The sequence below is a fragment of the Harpia harpyja genome, chromosome 11 (genome assembly GCF_026419915.1).
Source record: "Harpia harpyja isolate bHarHar1 chromosome 11, bHarHar1 primary haplotype, whole genome shotgun sequence".
Lineage (NCBI taxonomy): Eukaryota > Metazoa > Chordata > Aves > Accipitriformes > Accipitridae > Harpia > Harpia harpyja.
The window spans coordinates 5,478,541-5,500,622 of record NC_068950.1 but is presented as its reverse complement, the minus strand read 5'-3'; the positions used below and the strand labels follow the sequence as shown (position 1 = coordinate 5,500,622).

The following is a 22,082-nucleotide window of genomic DNA, read 5'->3' as shown; positions in this document are numbered from 1 at the left end:
CAGGCTGAGATGGGAGCACACATCTCTTTCCACAAACTCTGGGAGCTACTGAGGACTAGACAGGGCTCTAACATATCACACTCCTATCCCAGTGGGCTGGGGCCAGCCTCTTGCTAGAAACCAGGGCCTGAAAAACCATCCTGGTTTCGCTGATTTTGCAAATCCAGGGAACTTGGCTCGCAGCAAACGTTTCCAGGTCTGCAGCGTGCAAAGCACATGTGTTAATGCATCATTAAAGCTGATCAAACAAGCACTGAACAGGCTGGAAGTCTGGGGAGGCGGAAGGAAGGGGCTGAACTTTGGGTTCACATCCAAGGAGTCATCAGAAGACTGAACGTCTGAATTTGCAGCTGACAAAGAGGCTCAGCAGAGGAGCGGTAACAAGAAGCCATTATCATTTATGAGCAATAGCCACTGGGGGGAGCGAAAATCGCACTTTGTACAGCTTCCCGGCAAGGCACTAACGGATTTCAGTCTGAAATCAGAGCTGGCCAAAAGAGCATCCCTTGCCAGTGCGCCCAGCTCGTCCCTCGGCTGCTCCCCAAGGGAACACTGGGGAGCTGGCACAAGGTGCGAGAGCTGGCAGTTAACCTCAGGGCTCCACAGACACTTGGCTAAGTCAGTCATGCAGCCACTTTGGTCCCAGCCTGGCCGGTTATTTGGGACAAGGCAACCCACAATGCCTTAAGCATAGAAACCCTCCTTGCTTTGCCCAGGTTGGCACCTCAATCACACCACAATGATGGATGCTGCACTCTGACCTCTACAGAAATATCAGTACCCTCCAGCCCCACAGGCTAACGCATGTGCAGGGAGAAAGGACCATGTTTAGGGTCTGCCCTACAGCTGTAGTCATCATTTTTGCTATGCAGCAGCAAAAGTGAGAAGCAAGAGCCCGCCCTGCTGCCTGCTCGCAGCAGAAGCATCCTCGACAGGCAGAGCTGCTCCAAGGCAGAGGGAGGAGGATGTGGGCCAGGATCCAGGGCATGAAAGCAGCCAGGCCAGTTGGGCAAGAAGCAGGGCAGATGGGTGCCCAGGCAGCACCAAACCCTTCTCACCTGTGACGAGCACCACTGCGAGGTGCTGTGCTTGCCAGGCCACGGGTCCCTGTGTGTCAGGGAGCCCTACGAACAGCCTAGCTGGGGTGCAGCAGCCACGGCAGCACCCACGCAGGGCGGGCACCCCACGGCTGGACCCACAGCTGAGGCACCCCCAAGCACCCTGCACCCCACAAGGTGCCACCGAGCCAGGCACCAGTGGGGAGGTCACCCAGGGGGACACCCAAGCCACAGCACCTGCAGCCACCCGGGGTGCTGAGCCCCCGGGAGAGGGACAAGACACCCCCCCCCCAGGTCTGCAACAAGCACCCCAGACCCGCAGGCAGCAGCACCCCGGGGTGGGACCCCCCCGACCCTCTCACCTGCACATACAAGTCCCCCGCAGCCATGGCAGCCCCCTCACCGCTGCCAGCACTCCCACCCCCCTCACCCGCAGCCTCTTTATGGCCACTAATTGCCGCTAATTGGAGCGGGGGGGGGGTGGTGGTGTTATACGTGCCTGCCCCAGTCCGCCTCCCGTTCTGCCCCACAGCCCCTCCCCGGGCCAGAGGAACTCCTGGAGGGTGCTGGGACTGGTTCCCCCCCCTTGCTGCGACACCCCAAGATCCCTCCCAGCTCGGGCACCCCAAGTGCCCCCTGTGCAGGGCACCTCAAGACCCCTCCCATTCAGGACAACCTGAGAATCCCCATAAGGGGCACCCCAAGACCCCACTTGGGACGTCCTGAGAAGCCTTATGTGGGACCCCCCTGCCACCCAGGACACTCCAAACTCCCCCCCTACCTGGGACACCCCAAGAGCCCATCAAGGGCACCCAAAGACCCCTCCTATCTAGGACACCCCAAAACTGCCCTCATCCAGGGCACCCTGGGCTCTGATCTCGTGCACCCCAGGTCACCCATCCAGGGCACTCCAAGCACCCACACGCCACCACAGCCCCACAGCACGGGCCCCTGCTCCCCTCGTTACAGAGAAACTCCGGTAACGATGAAAACCTGCGGCCACAGCACTGGCAGCGTACTGACAGCTGTCTGTGGGTGCTGCTGCCTGTGGGTCCCCATAGCCCATGGGTGCCACTGTCTGTGGGTGCCACTGTCTGTGGGTCCCCACTGCCTGTGGGTGCTGCTGCCTACAGGTCCCTGCTGTCCCCGCACACCTGCGGTGGCCCAGCCAGCCCCACAGAGCCAGGATGAAGCCTGGGCGACTGGCTACCATGCGGAGGTGGCTGATGGTGGGGACAGAGTGACAAGGGGATGCCCAAGCAGTGCGAGAGGTGGGTGACGGTGACCAGCACTGCCTTGCCGGGAGCAGGAGCACCCGTGGGGACAAGAAGGCCAGACCCACAGCAGGGTCACGCAGCACGGACAGGGACAAATCCACCTGTCGGGAGGAGGCAGATGTCCCCATCGGTTCCCGCTCCGTCCCCAAGCACCCAAGCTGGCACCCGCTTTTTTCCCAGCCAGCTTCACCAAGCCTCGGCAGCCCTGCTGTGCCGCTCCGGAGCTAGCACAGCTCCGGGGATGCTAAAGCCATCCCAGAGGGTGCCAGCTCCGGTAACCCAGCGCACTCTAGCAGATTAGCCCAACGTGGCAAGTGGGGCGATGAAAACATTGCCCTTCCTCCCCCCCCTCAAAAAAGTGAGCACATTCTGCAACAGGGAACACACAAAGATATTTTCTGATGAAAAAAAGTAATGAATCCCTTATTGCCCGAGGGCTGTCAGCGGCATGTGGCTCATTAACAAATCACGTAGGCGGGTTCGCGCCATGTGCAGCCTGTAGACACAGACTGGAACTCCATTAATAGCTGAGCTTTTAGCCAGGGAGAAAACAGACGCCCAGGCAGCCTTTCGGTAGTTACCGCTCCCCGAAGGGGTCGATGGCACTTTCCGACAGCTGCCTCGAAAACCCCAGCGCGGCCGGGGAGAGCTGCGGCAGCGGGACGTGCGGCAGCCCCGGCACAGCGAGACACGGCGGCAAACCGTGCCGCGGTGACCCGACGCCGGACGATGGCACCCAGGGAAGCGGCGAGACCAGCGGGTGCTCGAGGGGTGCGTTTTCCCCATCACCCCATCCCACGTTGCGCCCCGGCTGCCCCAGGGAGTCACGGCTCAGCCGCAGGGTTTGCAGGAGGGTCCGTGCCCCCAGCACACAGGAACCGGAGGGTAAATCCTGCCGAAAAGCAAACCGCCGACAGACGTACGGACCGGCAGACATACAACTCAAAACCAGAGCAGGGTGGCCAGTCCCGAGGACGCTGGAACGGGCGCCGAGAGGCTGCAGGCAGTGAGACACCGTAGGTAGCACATGAATTCATATATAGTAAAAAGTCTTTATTAAGAAGGCTTTGAAGTCAAAAAATAAAACTCTTGATACAATTTTCATAACCGTCAAGTCAGCTCAGCAAATATATAATCAGTACTTTAGCCATGTAAGGTTAAAGGTCCGTTATTTTCTTTTTAAAATAAAATATATTTTAGTTTTTAAAATTTATTCAATAAAGTACATATTTTCCTATAAATTCCCTACATATACATAAAGAGGTAAAAAATAAAAAAATAAAACTAAAAAAAAAAAAACCCAACAAAACCAACCACAAAATAAAAAGGTGATAGAAATCTGTCTGGGTTTTGCGACATGGTGTGTTAACTGTGCCCCCTCCATCCCGTGAGCTCCCCTGCCCGGCCCGGCCCCTCCAGCCAGGACCCCCAACCTCTCGTCACACGTTTTTGGGCAGTTTTCACATTGGCAAAATAGAAGATAGACCTGCGTTACAAAAAAAAATATATATATATATTTATAGAACCGTCAAGAATCATCCAAAAAAATAACTACATACAAAAAGAACGACAACAAAAAAATTATAATAATAATAATAGAATGATTTTAAAAAAATAAAAGACAACCCTTGTGTGTCCTAAAATAAAAAGTGCAACCGGACCTTTTCTTTCTGTTTATTTAACTTTGCAAACTGAATACTGTTATTTGGGAAGGACTGTTGAAGAACAGCTGGGCTTCCTCCTCCCAGCCGCCACAGCTGGGTGAAGAGTTAAAGCTATTCTGTAAACATTGGAGTTTCTTCCTCTCTGCAGTCTCACACCCCTCTTCCTCGTTGTCTTCGTCAGCCCCTTCTTCCCCACCCCTCCCGACCCCCTGTATTTCGGCCACCCTCCCGCCCCGCCGTCCTGCCCTCTCCGCCTCTCCAGCCAGCAAGCAGCAGCCTCTCCTTCCCCCCCCCACCCCGTGCGCCCATCGGATCCGTTATTAAATAAAAAGGTTGATTTAAACAGTTTAAAGTCCTTAAAAAGTTGTGTTGGGGTGGAGGGGAGGGCTGGCCGCCCTGGCGAGCTGGACCCGGCTAGGAGAAGATGTGGATGGCTTGCGTGGCGGGAGTGTGGCAAGCGGGACACTCGGGCTCGGCTTTGCCGCAGATGCGCATGGCACACTCCATGCAGAAGAGGTTGTGGCCGCAGGGCACCAAGGCGGCGATCACCTCGCTCTCGAAACACACCATGCACTCGCGGGAGCTCTTGCGGTGCCCGTCGGAGCTGCTGGAGTCGGTGGGCGAGCCCGAGGCGGCGGAGATGCTGCCGGGCAGGGAGGAGGAGGAGGAGTAGCCGGTACTGTTGGAGAAGGAGGACAGCGAGCCTTGGGTGGGCAGCCAGGACAAGGTGCTGACGGGGTCGCTCTGGATGCGGCGCGCTAAGGGGTGGTCCAGGGCCACGCCGCCGCTCTCGGGGAGGGTGGGCGAGTGGCGCGGCGTGGCCGTGCCGCTGTTGCGTCTCTGCGAGCTGTTGATGGAGGAGCAGCTGCTGAAGGCTTGCAAGGGGTTGCCCGAGCGCTCGAAGGGCGACCAGATGGTGGTGGGTGTCGTGAGGTCGAGGGCCAAGAAGTCGAAGCCGAAGTCGCACTCCTCCGAGCCCAGCGGGGCCGGGGGCTCGCTGAAGGTGAAGCCGCTGCTGGTGCTGTAGGGGCTGGTGGGGCTGGCGTCCGCCACCCGCCCGCTGTAGTAGGACTCGGTGGAGGTGCTGCCCAGGGAGCTGAGGCTGTCGTTGCGGAGGGCGGCCGAGGGGCGGCGGGCAGGGTGGGGGGCCTTGGCCCACAGGCTGGCCGTGCTGCCTTGCAGGTCGAGGCAGACGTCGGTGCCGTTGGAGTGGAAGTCGTTGTCGGCATTGACGTCGATGAAGGAGCCTGTCCGCATGGTGATGTGCGCCTCGATCTCCTCCCTAGCCCGGTCCACGTTCTCGGGCATGCCCGTCACCTCGAAGACAGGCTCCTTGTCCCGGCTGGGTGTCACGATGTAGGTGTGCGTCTGCTGCTGGATCCGCTTGATGGTGGCTCCCTTGGGCCCCACCACCAGCCCCACCACACGGTATGGGACCCTGACCTGGATGGTGGTCTGTCCCGGCAGGTTGGGGGGCCCCTGCATCGCTCCCGTCAGCCCGTTCACTTTGTTGCGCGTCGCCCGGATCATGGAGAAGTGCTCGGCGGCCGAGAGGATCTCCCTTTTCGCCATCTCCACGTCCTCCTTCCTCCCAGTCACAATGAAAACAGGCTCTTCGCCCCTGACCGGCGTTTTGATGTACGTGTTGGTCTTGGCGCGTAGGGCTTTGATTTTGCAGCCTACAAAGCGAGAAGGGGAAAAAAAATGACACGTCAAAGCTGAGACCTCGTGGAGAGCCCTTGCCCACCCAGGATGGGGAGATGCAGGACCAGCAGGTCCCTTTGGTTCTGCACCTGCAGCACAGACACCCTTGGAGAGAGGGGTCCCTCCCGCCTCAAAGGCAGCCAAGGGCTCGCAGCTTGGCGCTGGGGGGCCGCACCGGCTCGTCCGAGACACGCCAGGCTCCTGGCACTGGCCTGACCCTCTGCCACCACCTCCTCCGCGCCGCAGTGGGGATCGGGGACCCGTGGGACGCAGCCTACCGCTGCCCGGCTCCCGAAGGCTGGGACAACACGTGGACAGAGAGGGGCTGGGGCAGACAGCCGTGGGGGCACTTTCTGGGCTGTTGAGGAGATGGGAAGCCGATTTTAGGCAAAAGGTGCTTAAGGAGGTGCAAGGAAAAAAAAAGACGCTGAAGATGGAAGGGAAGGAAAAGGCTTGTTTGGATCCTGCAGGTTTGTCGACACCTCTCAGCCAGCAGCTAAGCCCAAGAAACAGCCCCGGCCGCACCCCAGCGGCAGCAGCGATGGCCACGGAGGGATGGGGGAGCTGGGGCTCCCCACGGCTGGGCGGCACAGGCACCCCCGCCTCCCTCTCCCTGCCCTCAGGGAGGAAACCCCAGGGCAGAGAGGCTGCGCTCTCGCCGGCTGGGGCAAGGGCGCTCACGGGGCACCGGCTCTCCCCGTTCTGGAAAGACCTGCTTCCCCTGCACGAGGAACATGATTCAGCAGGCAGAGCCCAGGCTGGGACGAAGGAGATCGGGGCTTTGCTGCTAGCTCTGCCTTCGCCTCGCACAGCTCCGGGCAAGTCCCTGCCCCTTTACTCCCACGGGCGAGCTGGGCTGTGGCTGCGAGTCCCTGCCAGTGCCCGTCCAGTGAAAGGCTCCCGCTCTCCTCCGGGACCGGTCATTGCTGCTCTCGCCGAGAAGCCGCCTCCGGCTGCCAAGCGCAGCACCGCTCCCTGCAACCCCAGCCCTGCTAATTGCATCCGCTCTGCCTGCGCTTCAGTGCGCGCACTTAATTAAATTCACATGAGCCAGGCACACCGCACCGGGAGCTCAGCCTGGCTGGCCGCCCTCTGCTCCCGGCACATGAGGGCGAGTGACCCCGTCTCCCACCTCCCACGCACTCCCTGAGCTTTGCAGGGCACCCAAAGCAAAGCCAGGAGCCCGCAGGGATGGAGGCTGCCTGATCAGAGCCCCAAGACCGTCCCCGTCCACCGCAAACGCTGCTGCTGCAGATCCACATCGATAAATAGCCGCACACCGGCAGGGACAGCTCGACTCCTCGGAGACACAGCCAAGGCAGCCTCAAGCGCCCAGCTGGCTCCTCCGCAAACGGCTCGCTCGGAGCACTCCTCCTCCTCTTCCCAGACGCTCCCTGAGGAAGGGCAGGGCTGCTCTTCCAGCTGCAAGGCTGGAGAAGGGAGAGCCCTGGAAGGTTGGACTCAGCCAGGGTTGGGGCGGCGCACGATGTTCGCGCAGGTCTGTCCCAACCAGGCAAATCAACCTGCGCTCGCTAGCAGCTGGAGAGCAGAGCCCTAAGAGGGCCGTGCTATTCCCGGAGACCGGAGCACGGTGCATTTAGCAGGGCATTAAGCATCATGAATAACAAGTAGTAAAAAACTGTCAAAATAAGTGAGTAGCAGCTGTCCTGGGTGTCACAGCCCAGCTTTTTGGCAGCACTAACCCCTCCGACAGCCACATTCAGGGAGGCGACGGTTGATGACACCGGCCTCTCCAGACACTTCCTCCAAAAAAACCTCGAAAGCAGCTTGCACCAGCCAGCATGGCCCCTGCCCAGCCCCGGGCTGCCCTGGGGTGCTGGCAGCTCTATGTGTGCCCTACCTGCTGCCTGCAGAGGTCCCAGGATGGCAACAGGCAGGTTGGAGGGGAATCTGGGAGGGGAGCAGGCAGATAAGCAGCCAGAGCGAGCTGGGGAGGCAGGAGACCTGCTGAGATCTCCCTCCTAAGGGGGGAAACCCTCTGCATTTCATACAAGCCAGGCTGAAAGCATTTGAAGGCCACCTCCAAGCACTTGCTGCAATCAAACAAATGTTCCTCCCACCTTGCACTGCCCCAAGGATTCAGTCCCAGCTGGGGGGGGGCAGCAGGACAAGCCCAAATTCAATCCTTCCTACCACCGGCCGGGCTCAGCCAGGCAGAGGCAGCGCTGGGAATGGCACAGAGCTGCCCCGTTCTCTGGAGCCGGGGAAGGCATTGAGCGGCTGCGAGGACACACAGAGGGGGAATGTGGGTGGAGAAGGGTTTGACCAGGCTTTTCCTAATTTAGGACAACAACTGGGAGGTGTATTTCTGGCTGGGGGCATGTGGTGGGGAAAGCAACGGCCCAGTCATTGGGGCAGGGCAGAACCAGCAACCATCAAAGGTGAAATTTTTTTAAGCACGTGCCAGCTTTTGCGAGGCTGTCCAGAGTGAGACAGTGTCCTGCAACTCCCACGTTTCCCTCCCTGATTTATTCTGGTACCCGCTATAGGCTCTCCCCCTGCTCCACTGCTTGGCAAAACCGGGGCGAGCACAGTGGCAGCGGGCAAGGGCAGCCGGGCTGGGAGCCACCGCGGGGCTCTGCCGGCACCTCCCAGGGACACCAACCTCACACCCAAGATCCAAAATTCATCCTTCACAGCAGGAAGCAGCAATTTCAAGATCCAAAGGTATTGGCAGCTGCCAGGAGCTGCGAACAGGAACTGCTTGAGAGCCATGTCCCACGGGGGGCACGGCACAGCGAGGCTCCTCCTCGCCCTGCTCCACCGCGCCGGCTGCACCGGTGGGACCGAACTGATGCTACGGCAGCACAAGATGGAGGAAGAGTTTATCCGGCTGCTCCTTGCGAGCCCTTCCTAGGGGCAAAGCCAGGAACCTGGATGAAAAATTAAAGGGGTGTCTGGCTTGGCCAACTCCACCCTCCTCAAACAAGCAGGGCAGGAAAAACGCACAGGACCCGTGGCTGCCGGACGCTGCCGGGGCCACCGTGCCCACGCTGCGCTGGGGCTGCCTGCGGCACAGCAAAACGCACCACGGGTCAGAGCAGGTTTTTCCGATCCTGGCGTAAAAGAGGACGGCGGCAGGGCTGGGGCAGCGGGGGTGCTGGCTTGCCTCCCTGCCAGCCCGCAGAGCCGCGTGGGAAAACATTGCAGAAAAGGAGGCATCGGCCAGGGAACCGCTTGTCTGAGGCCACGTGCTGGCATCTGCACCGGGAACCGCGCTTGCACTGCTGAGCGCGAGGAGCCTCTGTTGTGTGACACACCGGTGAGTGCTCCCAGATGGGCGCATCGGGGACGTGGTGGGAGCAGAGCTGGGATGGCACCGTGGCCCCATCCAGGACCCAACGTGTCCTGCCGCTGCCCCCAGTCCCAAACTCCACCTATGTCCCCCCCTCAGCCAGGGGGAATCCCAGGGAGCAGGTCCTAAAAGCCCCAGCCGGGAAGGATGGGCAGCGTCCCTGAGCTGGGATTCAGTAAAGCGTTTAAACCCACACGGCGGAGCGAGCTATGGGTCTGCAACACCAGGAACTGGTGAAGAGACACAACCTCACAGCAGTACAACCCGTCCTCCACCACATCTGCGCCCCGGCGAGGTGGCTGAGCCGAGGCTGCTCCTGCCCATGCCCAGGGAGATGCTGACACCCTATGGCCAAGCCCCCCAAAAGCCCCCCCCGAGAGCCAGACATACTCGAACCGCACAGCACAGGTGGTTTAACCAGCAACCTGCAACTGGGGCAATGAGTCACACCAGTATGAGATATTTCAGATGAGCCTCCACAAGCCCCCACCCCAGCACACTGTGAAAACACCATCCCGGACTGCTGCATCCCTCTGAAGCCGGTGCAGCACAACCCTATCGTAACGGGGCCGTGCCAGATGGGGCTCTGGAGAGGACCAGGGGCCACCCGGCATTGCCGGCGAGCCCCACCGCAGGCATGCCCTCACCCTGGCATTGCCAGATCGAGCGCCTTACCTCAACCAAGTGGCAGCAGTTGGCATTCCCGTGTTTTACCTTGCCAAGGGCCGCTGCGCAGCATTAGCGACGAGAGAGGAGGAAAACAAGGTGCCAGACTTTGCTACCAGTCTATAAATAAGGTGGCTTTAAAAGCAGCTTTCAGATCCAAAAGGAAACACCACCAAAACCTGGGAGGGGGAGCAAACCCAGGGGTGCTACAGCCCCACCAGATCCCTTCTCAAGACCAGAGCCTGGGAGTGGCTCAGTCACCACGTTACAGCTCTTGTTACAGAGCTCCGAGTCCCCATGGGCCCAAACTCATCATGACAACCCGTGGCCATGCTCAACTGCAAGCAAACGCCCTCATTCCGGGGGTCTCAAGCACGTGCAACCCCCAGCGAGTCACAGCCCTCGCACCACCACCCAGCTCTGCCTGCAAAGACGGCACCAACGGAGGGGTGCGAGCTGGACGCTCCTCTCAAACCCTCCCATCTCCAGACTTCGCGCCGCTTCTCTTCCTCCCACTGTCACCAGCTCCGAGCCGCTCTCTGTCCACCCGGCACGGCTCCCGGCACACTCCACTCTGCAAAGCTGCCCCGCGGCGCCCTGGTTGGACCCATCCCACCTGCCCTTGGGCTGAGAAATCACTGGTTTTGGAAAAGAAACAGAATCTCAGGGAATTCTTCCCAGGATGATGCGGTGATGGAAGCAGCACCCCAGGCAAGGCGGCTGCTCTCCCTAAATGTCCTCTCTTGGCACCACCAAAGAGGACTTTGCCCTCTGCCAGGAGCTCCAGTCAGATCAGGGCTGCGACTATCACAAGAGCCCATGAAAACCAGTACAGCGCAGGCTGGGAAGTGCCTCTCCATCCTCTGCGCTCCCACCGTTGCCCAGATAAGAGGCAAGAGACCCAACGCAGCTCACCCGCTCACTGATTCCCAGCACGGCCCGGCCAACACCTGCTTTGACACAAGTTGGCCTCCTCCACACGAGGAGGACAAAGCCAGCCGATCCCCTTGGCCAGACCACACCTGCGTTTACCCAAGGAGCTTTGCACTTGCAGTGCCCAGCTCCAAGCTATGAAAACCCAAGAAAGAGCCAACAGCGCTTTTCTGGAGGAGCCTTTGATGGCATCGACCAGGAGGACCGTGTTCATCACAGCCTCGGAGCCAGCCGATGCTGCCTTGCACTCAGCCCTCTGGAACACGCTACCCACTGCAGAAAGAAGTTGCCCTTCCTCTTCCCCAGCTCTGCAGCATCTTCTGGCCTCAGATCCAGCGTTACGGCACTCCCGGTCCCCTTTTTCCCCCATTACAGGCAAATGGCACAGGATGTGCCAGGACTGGGGCCAGACGTGGAGGAGAACAGGTTGCACCTCCATTGCATCTCATCTCCCCTCTTGCTGAGCGTTTCTTCCCATTTCTCTGCAAACAGTAATTAATTCATCCTTGCAACCACGCTGCAGGAGGCAGGCACATCACACCTTTGTTTCTTCTCCAGACACCAGGAAAAGCGAGGCAGGGAGGCTGGGCTCCTCGCCTCGGGCCAGAGAGGAGGAAGCCGGTGCCAGAGCCAAGACGCGCAGGCAGATACTTCAGCGATCAGATCAATCTGTGCGACCGACTTCAGGAGCGTCTGGCTCTGCTACGACCCAGAGAGGTGGGAGGAGGCAGCCAGGCCAGCCTCAAAGGACATGGCATGATGGGCAGAGGACAGCAGAGAGCAGCAGCCCAGGGCTTAGAAATATGAGAGGATTCAGCGCAGCCCCAGCAATCCACTGCAAGTTTACAGATGCTCGGGCTGGGCCAGAAACCAAGGCCTGTGGTCTCCCTGTGAATCCTCCAAGCACCGAAACACCCGCTGTGCTCTGGCAGGGAGGAGAGGTGCCGTATTTCATCCTTCCCTGGATCTCACCTTCGAACATCCCAGCGTCTTCTATAAACGGCAACTTTCCCAAATCCTTAGCAAAGCTGCGAACACTCCCTGCATGTTGCAGATGGGGAAGTGGAGCCCAGGAAAGGAGCCACGACTGGCTCCGTCCCACGAGAGGCACGTGGCGTAGAAGGGGAGAGTAGAGCCCGGGGCTCTTGGCTGCACCAGCCGCACATCACCCTCTCGGCCTCGTTGGGGCAGAAGCTGCTGGAAACGCACGTCCAAAGCCGGGACACCAGGGAGCAACGCTGCCATGGTGCCGGCATGCAAGAACCAGGGCAGCTCTAACACAAGGCCCGCCCCACACTCCCCAACTCCCTTTTCCCCAGTGATTTCCGTTATCACCACCGTTCTTTTTGCTGGTGAGCAAGGTCAGCTCATACCACTGCAATCAATGCCCACAGCACTTTTTGGAGATGGTCCCTCCCACGGCAGGAGTCATGAACGGGCTTGCACGCAAAGGCACGGCCACGTAATCCCGCCAGGCCATGCTGCCTTTTGGTAGCCGTGTGGGCAGGGAGGAGAAAACCGCAGATTCCGGCTGGCAGACACCACTCCGCACCATCACCGATGACGATCCGGGCGAGGGGTCGTGGCAACCACCTCTCCAGCTCAGTCAAGAAAACACAGATGATTTGCTCTACACAGTGAAGATTTACCTGCTGAGCTGCTGCTGCTCCCTTCTGGAAAGGGTTAAATTAGCGGATCTGGAGGAGAGAAAATTGAAGAAAAAGGAGAAGTAGGAGAAATCGAGTCCGACAGCCTCTGTCCCACCTCAGCCCGCACAGGACAGCCGTGCATTGGTCTGACAGGCAAAGCGCTGCCCCGGCTGCCGGGACATCCCAGCCAAGTCCCTGCTCACCCTAATGGCAGCAAGGGGCTGCTGGGCTCTGGGGACAGCAGGACCAGTCCCAAAGCGCCCCAAGAGCTGCTCCTCAGCACACTATGGGGAGAGAAACCCAGCCTTGCCCCAACTCAAGACCCTTCCAGGGCACCCGATATCCATGCCTTCATCCCTTCCTACGTTCCAAGTGCGGCAGCACCACAAGCGCCTGCTCCCCGGGTCATGGCCGGGCTGGACAGTGCAGGAAAGACAAGAGTGATGGGGACACGGCCTGAGGCAGTGTCACCAGCGGCACATCTTGCCACCGGAACGATGCCAGGCCCGACAAAGCACCCCAAGGTTGAGCTCCACGCTGCTGCATAGCCAGAGCCCCACTGCCGCAGGAGGTGGCCAAGGGAGACTTGCACGTGGGGACCTGGGGACCAGAAGGACCCCGGAGCCAGCACTGGTGCAGGAGGATGAGGCGAGCAAGAAGGGCTCTGCTCATTTTCAAGCTTGATGTGAGACCTAGAGAGGCAGGCAGCTGCGAACGACCTCGGTATCGCCCCTCCTCAGGCTGCACCGGCCTCACGCATCCCCGATTTAAAACAGCTGCTGGTGGTACCAAAGAGAAGCCAGAGCACAAAGACACTCCGCGGACAGCCCTGTCCCCTCAGATGCTGCCCAACCGCACCCCCCACCAGCGAGAACCAGGGCTGCCAAGTGCCGAGCCCCCTTCACGCCAAAAACCCAGCACAACAGGGCCACGGCATGGCGTCCAAACAGGCCGGGAGCTGCAGAAAAGCCGAGACCAGGAGAAGGGCAGGAAACACATGGGAGAAAACCCCCGGGAAGAGCTGTTCCTGCCCGCGGGCTAGGGCAGCAGCAGGTAGCTCTACACCATTGCCGGCCCCAGGTCCCCTCCGAGCCCACTGGTGGGACACGGTGTCCCCCCAGCACCCCTCCTCAAGCTGGTATAATCTTTTTTTTTTTAAAGCTCTTTTCCAGGAGCCCCACGAGCCTGTGCAGCTTAGCGAGCATCCAAGCTCTGCACAAGGTGTTTGGGGCAGATAGCCGGGTGCGCATTTAACTCATCGGGGTGCCGGCGGCGCAGCACTGGGGACTCACTGCAGCTGGAACACCCGACCCAGCTGCTGCGAGAAAGGGTGCCAACCCGACAGCTCGCCGGGCCGAAAGCAGCCGTTCCTCCAACCTCCTTGAACTCACAGGGCCACCGCGTTTCCCCAGTGGAGGCCAGACCCCATTACAGGTTTGCTTTCGAGTTGCCGGACCCTGGGGTTTTGCAGAGCCCGCCGGCGAGGCCACCAAATCCAGGTCCCCATCCAGCCCAGGGAGAAGCAGAATCCTCCCGAGCAGGGCGCGGCACCGCGCTCCTCTCTTCTGGCAACGGAGCAGGCTTTGCCACGCCGCTCGGCTGCTCCGGCTGGGCTCGGCAGTCCGGTGGGACCCCGCAGCCGGGGCGGTGGGACCAGCGAGGGGTGCACGGAAAGTTGGGAGGCCGGGAAGCGGGGCCGGCTGGGAGGCAGCGCAGGCCAATGGGAAGCGCAGAGCATGATGTCACCGCGCTCATCACAGCATGGCTCTGGCTAACAAAGAGAACAATGAGGCTGCCCAGCTCCCCGCTTCCCCCCAGGAAAAAAATGTCCCCCGGCCCCCCGGCCCGCAGCCCCCTGGCCAGGGAGGGATGGGAGCCGTGGGAGCGAGGGCAAGGCTGGGATGCCAGAGCCCTGCGTGGCAAAAACCCCCCGGAGGTCAGGCTCCCTGCGAGCAGAACTGCCCATCGCCACCGGGATTCCTGCGGGCAGCAGCTCCCTTCATTTTCTTCTTTTTTTTTTCTTAAATTCTCCTCCCTAGGAGTCTTGTCTTTTTTTTTTTTTTCTTTTTTTTTTTTTTTTTTTTAAAAGGCGAAACTTTGGTTAAGGGCTATTTCGGATTTCCTCAAGACAAAGCCCACGCCAGGCACACCCACCCAGGGAGAGGGCTGGGGCTGAGGCGTGCCCGGGTGTCCTTTTGTGACAGCTGAGCGGGAGCGGGGCTTCGCGCCCCTGCGCTGCCCGCAGAGCTTCGTTCACCTAATAAACGAGCGGATTCATTATCATTTATATACAAAGTCTGAGATATCGAGCATCGCTTACACACCGAGTCCGAGATACCGAGCTGGAGCGGGGCGGGGGCTGTAGAGGCACTCAACTACAATAAAATCAAAGCTTTCGCCTGCACTTCGTGTCCTGGCAGCTCCCACGGACTCGCGTGGCGCCCGGGAACTTTCCGTGTGCCCAAGGTGTTTATCCCCCCCCCTCCCCCCCGTGCCGTTTTGCTGGCCTATATAGTTTTAATTAATATTTACAGACGGCGCGCTGGGGAAAGGCACAAAGAAGAGCAGCTCGCTCCCAAAACCCAGGGCGAAGGCGCGTCCGCGGGAGGAGTTCCAGGGCCGCGGGATTTGTCGCCGTTAAGTTTCCGCCTCCGCGCTACCGGGCACGGAGACAAAGCCCCAAAACTGACCCAAATAAAGCGGGGCCGGGCCGGGCCCGGTGCATCCCGCGGGAGGCGGCGCCGCAGCCCCGGGGAAGGCTCGGGGCGCTCCGGGAAGGGGGTGGGGGGGGGGGGGTGGCGGACAAAGAGGGGGGGATCCCCCCCCCCCACGCGGGGCGGGGGTTACCTTGCCGGCCCACGATCTCGGCGACGTGCTCGGAGCTGGGCACGGGCACGCACTCGGTCATGTTCACGCTCTTCTTCCTGCTCCCCAGCGCGCCCAGCGGCTCGGCCAGCAGCGCGGCGGGCGGCGCCAGGTGCGGGGCGAAGTTACCGAAGGCGGCCGGGGGGGAGGAGGAGGAGGAGGCGGCGGCGGCGGCGGCGCCGGCGGCCGGGGGGGAACCGCCGCCACCACCGCGCTCCCGCGCCTGCAGGCCGCCCGGCCCCGCGCCTCCCGCCGCCGCCGCCGCCTCCGGCTCCTCCGGCCCCGCGCCGCCCGCCTCCGCCGCCCGCAGCCCGCGCTCGCCCGCCTCCTCCAGCCCCAGCAGCGAGAGCTGGTCCAGGGCGAACCTCAGGGCGGCGGCTTCGTCCTGCGCCGCCGCCGCCGGCGGCGGCGGCCCCTCCCGCTCCCGCCCGGGCTCGGGCTCCGGCGGCGGCTCCTGCCCGGCGGGCGGCGGCGGCGGGCTGAGCAGCGCCAGGCAGCGCGGCGGGCCGCGGGCGGGCTGTCCGCCCTCGGGCTGGTAGATAGAGCCGGGCATGGCGGCGGAGCGGCGGCTTGGCCGGGAGCGGAGCGGGCCGGGGCGGTGGCGGTGCCCGCCGCACGCCGGCTCTCTGCGCGCGCCCCCCCCCCCCCCTCCCGCCGCGCCGCCTCCGCCCCGCCCCGACGTCAGCCCGCCCCGACAATGGGCCGCGCCCCGCCGCGCGCATGCGCCCGCCCCGCCGGGAGCCGGGCCCGCCCCGCCGCAGGAAGGGGGCGGGGCCGGCCCCGCCCCGCCCGTGAGCCGGGCCCCAGCTCGGTGCCCCGGGAGCTGCTGGCGCCCGCCCCGCCCCCGCCGGGAGGCACCGAGGGTCGTACGGGAGACGCGGCGGAGCCCGGCCGCACGTGGCGGTTGTACGGCAGAGCCACAGCAACGCGCTCCCCGCCCTCTACGGCTCCAGCACCGCGCGTTCTCCGCCGTGAAGCCCCGGTCCGGCCCCTCCTTTGCGGAGATGCCTTAAAAGCGATGCCCAAGCCGGGAGAGGCGGCAGGCTCGGGGCCGGCGGTGGCCGTTCCCCGGTAGTTTGCAACCGCAGCGCTCTCGAGCCAGCGGTCCCACCTCCCCCAACCCAAGTAACAGACCAGGCGAGGCGGGTACGGCTTTGCACAACCCTTTTATTGACGGGGGAGTCGTGGTTCCCGGCAAAGAGCAAAACGGGAGCGGCGAAGCAAAGCGGCTGCTGGGGCGGAGGTGGCAGCTCCTCACGGCACCCGGGCGGGCTATTCCCGTCCACCCGTTCCACGCACGCCGGGACCACGCACGGTTTATCAAGCACTCGAGGGGATGGAGCTACGGCACAGCTACTCTTTGGGTGCCGAAGGACATTTCCTTCTTCCCGAGTTGCAAAAGTTAAGAAAACACAAAGCCTTCGTCCTTTCACCTTTTTCCCTCGGTTCCTTAGTTCCCATTTTGCAAGGGTTAGTTGCCATTTATCACACGCAGCAGCGAAGCAGTCATCTGTTTTTTGCTTCCGAAAGAGCCGCAACAACTTCAGCGGCTCGGATACCCCAGACCACGAGGATCTCGACCACCTTTCCCAAGCCTCCCCCACCAGAAAGCCACCACAGCAGGTCCCTGGTGGGACGGTTTCTCCCCCCACAAAGGCAGCTGGCTCACTGCAAAACAACTACCTCCAAATCATTTGTTCCACCCGGAGCCACCGCTTTACAGGGACCTTCCACAGACGGAGCTTTAAGAAACCCTTCCCAGCAGTGATGGCACACCACACTAATTCCCCTTAACAATAGCCAGACCAATTAGCAGCTCACCCACTACCTCAAATGCCCAGGTGCTCAAATTCCACAGGTCCTATTCTCAAGCTTCATTTTCTCCATTTTCACATAACGGTCTTTCCCAACCGCTGTCTTTGGGACTAATTCACCTACTTGGCTTGGGATTGTTTTTAATTGCAAGAACCATCAGCGTCTGGTCTAGAAACCCCCACTTCAAAATGCCCACTCCGTTGACATTGCACAGATCCTGGGAAACATTAACTCCTGCTGGTCAGTGGCCCAAAACACACAAGCCACACTGTCTGTCCTTGTGCTTCTAAGTTTTGCCCTTCAGCTGGTGACTCTCCTATGGATAAGGACTTTCACCTTCCAATACTCCAAACGGGTCACCTTCAACTTCTATGGAATCTTTCCAGCAACATAACAGTCACCAGGAACTGCCTCCTTCCTTCTTTCCATTTCTCCTACCTGCCAACTAAACCTAACATCTTCCAGCTGCTAAAAAGTTTCACTACAACAGGCAACAAGCTTCCTCAACTCCTGTTTTACCTTCAGAGGTCTTGGCAGTGAGCTCCCACCGGCTCTTTCTTTCTGGACGGCTGCTGCAGAAGAAGACTGGAGCAACTTCTGCCTTCCCCCCCGAAGCGTTCACGGCTCAATTTCACGGAGATCCATGCGTATCCATCCAGACTCCTCGGTGCTTACACAGATGCATTGGCATGAGCGCAGCTCTGGGAATCCTCCCACTTCAGACTCGTCTTCCCCATGCCACAAGCTGTTCAGAGCTGGCAGGCTCCAGGCATATTACAGAGAGCTCGCACCTACTGCAGACTGAAGCTTCTCCTCCAGGGACAGATGCGGCAAACCCAGCAGATTTGAGCCACGCAAACTGGCTGTGAGACAACTCCCCCTCTCACTTCCCAAAATATTTAACCTAATAAGTTGAAACACCCCACTAAACTACTAAAGATAGTGGGTTTTCCATTACTTGAGACAGAGCAGTACAACCCCTCCCTTCTGAGCTTCTCCCATTTCCAGTCAACACGGAAAACTCATTAATGACCAACACTACGTCTCTGCTAACTTCTCTGGGCACCCTGCACCACCACAGAAGACCACACCTGTATCGGAACATGTCTGCATGGTTCCTTGTGTCCTTGCTGCAACTCCAATACTGACTAACACACTCCTTGCCACTGCAGGCCACCACATCACCATCTCTCAAACCCCATGAGAAGTGTTGTACGTGGGCTTTCAACCTCACCTCAGGAACTGCAATGCTGTCTCCAAACACTGCCATTTTTGCCTACTCTGTACTCTCCCTGTCCTTCTGGGAAACTACTACGTCAAGTCCAACAACACCTAGAGAAACTGCCAGTTGTTATTTTAAGTTTTTGGCAAACCTGGTTTGTAGATGTCATGCCTATGATCTGTTCCATTTTCAGCAGAACTAGCTCACCCTTTCTTCTTAGATTCTTAATTTCACTCATGACACCAACTTGCCTTTGGGTTTTTTTTTTTAACATGAGTAATTAGCAGGTCTTCAAGAGACCTGTGTCTTCCATTAACAGAGAAAATGGATTATACAAATTAGAGAAGTTCCTTAGCACAACTCCGTTCCTTTACCAAAACACAGCCATACAGAAGATCCAACTTCCCTGAACACAAGAGAAGAGAGAAGACCCTTCCTGGCTGCTTCCAAGCCCATCCCTCCAGGTGGTTTCCCCATTTCCTATCAGGGCTCACTCACAATTGCTTCTGCTGCCTCTTTGTGCTGCCTGTAATCATTTGGACTCTGACTACCCACAGAACAAAGATGTCCCCCAAAATGACCAATACAGGGAATTAAAGAACACTGTACTCAAGCAAGCAGAGGTGTTAACAGCCCGTTAAGCTGTTTTCTTGTGTGGGGAAACTGATATAACTACAGCAGAGTAATTAGTACCACCACAACTATGCAAGCCTAACTCCCCCAAGTACAATTCTGCAACAGCCATTCTTATGTGGTCAAGTGTGCAAAGGCAGAAGTAACAACACCCTAGCTAGAATATTTATTCTGCTTTAAAGACCATCCTTTTGCAGACCAACTCCTAAAGAGTGGATTACTGAACACATAAGGGGACATCGCCCTCCCCCAACAAACCAGAAAAACCCACAGTTAGCCATTCGCCTAAGTCACAGCACATTAGCCAAATGCTATAAATAGGATCCAAAGTTTAGGGAAAAAAAAAATACTTTTACAGAACTATTGTTGTTGCTCCTCTCACTCTTTAGGAGATCAAACTCTGCTTTCTGCACTGTTCTTCAAGCACATGCAAACATCATGCAAAAAATACAGGCTTTGAGCACAGCACAGAAGAGGTGGTACAGCTTAGAGAAGAATTATAAAAAAGTCCTTACTTGTGTGTGGGAAGGCTTAAGGGAATATTTCAGCACATCAGGAGCTGAATCACTGCATGTAGGTGGAGCCAGACAGATTGACAAGATCTGTAACTTGAAAAATGACCTAAGTCTGAGATCAATCATCTCACAGAGTAGCTGACTGAGGGAACAACATATGGAGACAGCTCAAGGTGATGAGGCTCAATGTCAACATGACATGCAAAAACTGTATTAGAGGCACATGCTACAACTTACCAACTATTCTATAACTCAAAACACGGACAACTGTGATCCTCTCGGCACCAACAGGCCAAGCAGCCTTTTTTCTGTTACCTCTTAGTATCACCACCACAACTTTATCTTAACAGATTTCCCTACTACAGCAGCACATTAAAAAAGCACTTTGGGGGAAGCCATTAGCAAACATCTCTTTTTCATGTATTAGATTAACAAAGAATCAGGCTTTCAGGTAGATTTTCTGAGAAGTTGTGGAGCAGCCACTTGATGGAAAACTAAGAATTACAGATCAGACAAAAGCATGAAAAATAAAGGATGGTACACCAAGATTTCAAGTTTTACAGCCCTTCAGATCACTAAACCCCATAAAATGTGCTTGATAGGCTAATCCAGGACATAGAACAGGACTCAAATTACAAACAAAACCAAGTAATAACTTTCTAGCATTCATCTTCTGAAAGCTCAGACTTGGGGGTCTATTTATCGGAAGACCTGTAATTTGTATATGCAAATGAAACCAGATTCCTACAGCTAAGCAGTTCCTGAACCTTGCCACTAGACACAAACCAGTTAAAAGGTCGTTCATTGCTTTACTATTCCAATTCTGCATGGTCTCAAACTATTTCCATTTGTGACTCTCTTAAGGTAAAACACTAAACTTTAAGAGATTTATTTAATGAATTAAATAAATATTAATTTACCATACTCAGTAAATATTATATATTACCAGCAGTTAGTGTTATATCAGTACTCATCAATACTAAATTAGATTGCTAACCAATAACCCTGACAATTTCAAGTGCAATTTGGTGGGTCATTCTGAAGTTTGAAATATTTTTTCTCCTCATTCTCATAAATGCTCTATCACTGTAAATATCATTTAGCAAATGCTGTTCTCTCATATACTCCAGCTAGTCATGTGGTCAAACTGAAGGGTAATGGTTTTCCCTCATTAGTTCAGGGGAACAGAGTTAATCCCTGCTAATCTGAGAACAAATCCAAGTTTTTAGCTCACTACGTCCCATGCAGGACATTATTTTCTGTGCTGCAAAATTAGTACACCACCTTCTCATGGCTATCTGTACGCTTAGTTAAAACAGGGAGCTAAAATATGCAACACTGGGAACCTCAACCAACCACAAAGGAAAAGTCTGTTATTAAGCAGTTCCACTGTATGCAGAAATTTCTGTTCAGAGTGACAACAGCTAAGAATATGCATTTTATTTGATAGGGAATAGTATCATCCAAAGACTTGCACGGGCATCTGGACTCTTGGAGATTGTTCTTATGAACGTAATCCCAAATAAATAGGATTGTCTGACTGGAGAGTTAATCCTGAAAAACTTACTTTTTCTTCGTTAAACAAACATTCTTCTGCCCCCTCCCCCTCTAAACATGTTATTCTACCTTCTTTTTGAGGACCAGGAGAATCAGTCTAGACAGAATGGGCTCTCTTTAAAGCAAGACAAAAAGGGACATGACTCAGAAGTGCTGAAAGACTAGTTATGCTTTCAGATGTTCTGCTTTATCTACCTCCTGCAAAGTAGTAAAGAGTAGGAGTAGGGGAAAAAAAAAAAAACCCCAAACCAAACCACCCAAGCAACCAGGTGTAGAGTCAGAAGGAAGAGCTGAGTGTGTGGGTAGGTTATCAGACCCCAGGAACAGATCCAAACAGAAGATAGTGAGAAATCTGGGTGCAGACGGACATGGCCACGCTTCCTTTAAGTGCAAGCCTTTGCATTTGAGGTCCCAGGGCCTCTTGCCATTTGCAATGGCTGCTCCGAACCCGTAAGTGCTGCTGGTGAGCCTGGAAGGAGCCACCGGCTTGGGCTCGCTGTTCTCTTTCATCAGAAAGACCTACCCGGGGGTAAGTTGCTAAAATAATTCCCACATACAGACGTGTTACAGTTGCCACAGAGGTAAAATTCGATAGCAAATGGGAGGGAAGAAAGGCAAAAATATATTTCATAATGATCTTAAAAGAACAATTGGAAGTTGATAAGCAGGAGCCAAGACAAAGTTAGACAGGGGTGAATAAGTATGAGGTCAGGAAATCAAAGGATAGAAGATTACAAGTAATATCCAACATCAGAAATAAGCCTGGAAAGAAAGCTTCAGGTGAACAGCTTGTGTGTTCTGAAGGATAAAGTCTTAAACCAGGGAGACTGCTACTGTATGGGTACACAACACATACTACAGAGACAGAATGACCCTGCTGCTCTACAGAAGGTACAGCAGCATCAGTGGATTTAAAGTCTTTTAAAAATATGTGGATGCAGCCTTGAGCTGTGCAACTGGGCGCCTTTCACATGACTAGCACAAATACTAATTTGACACAATGAAACTTTTAACTAACAGGACAGCTTGCTGCCACTTCCCTCTATTCCTCAAATTACCACAGCCAGCTTGTACAAGGTTAGTTTTCAGCAAGACAGCTGCAAAATGTAATTTTTTTTTTTTTTTAAACCCTCACTTATACTCGCATTCAACATTTTCTTCCTTTATCAAAAAGAGCATTAGGGCAATCTCTTAGGGCTATAAAGAAG

At 57.0% G+C, this 22,082-nt stretch overlaps 1 protein-coding gene across 1 annotated transcript; it reads right to left on the bottom strand.

The window, feature by feature from the left end:
- Positions 1-3,367: 3,367 nt before the first annotated feature.
- MEX3D (mex-3 RNA binding family member D) lies at positions 3,368-15,769 on the bottom strand. The gene is given in 4 exon segments (XM_052802049.1): positions 3,368-5,678; positions 15,115-15,279; positions 15,282-15,319; positions 15,321-15,769. Coding segments are annotated over 4 exon segments (1,833 nt in total). The 5' UTR covers positions 15,686-15,769; the 3' UTR covers positions 3,368-4,413.
- Between the last annotated feature and the right edge of the window lie 6,313 nt (positions 15,770-22,082).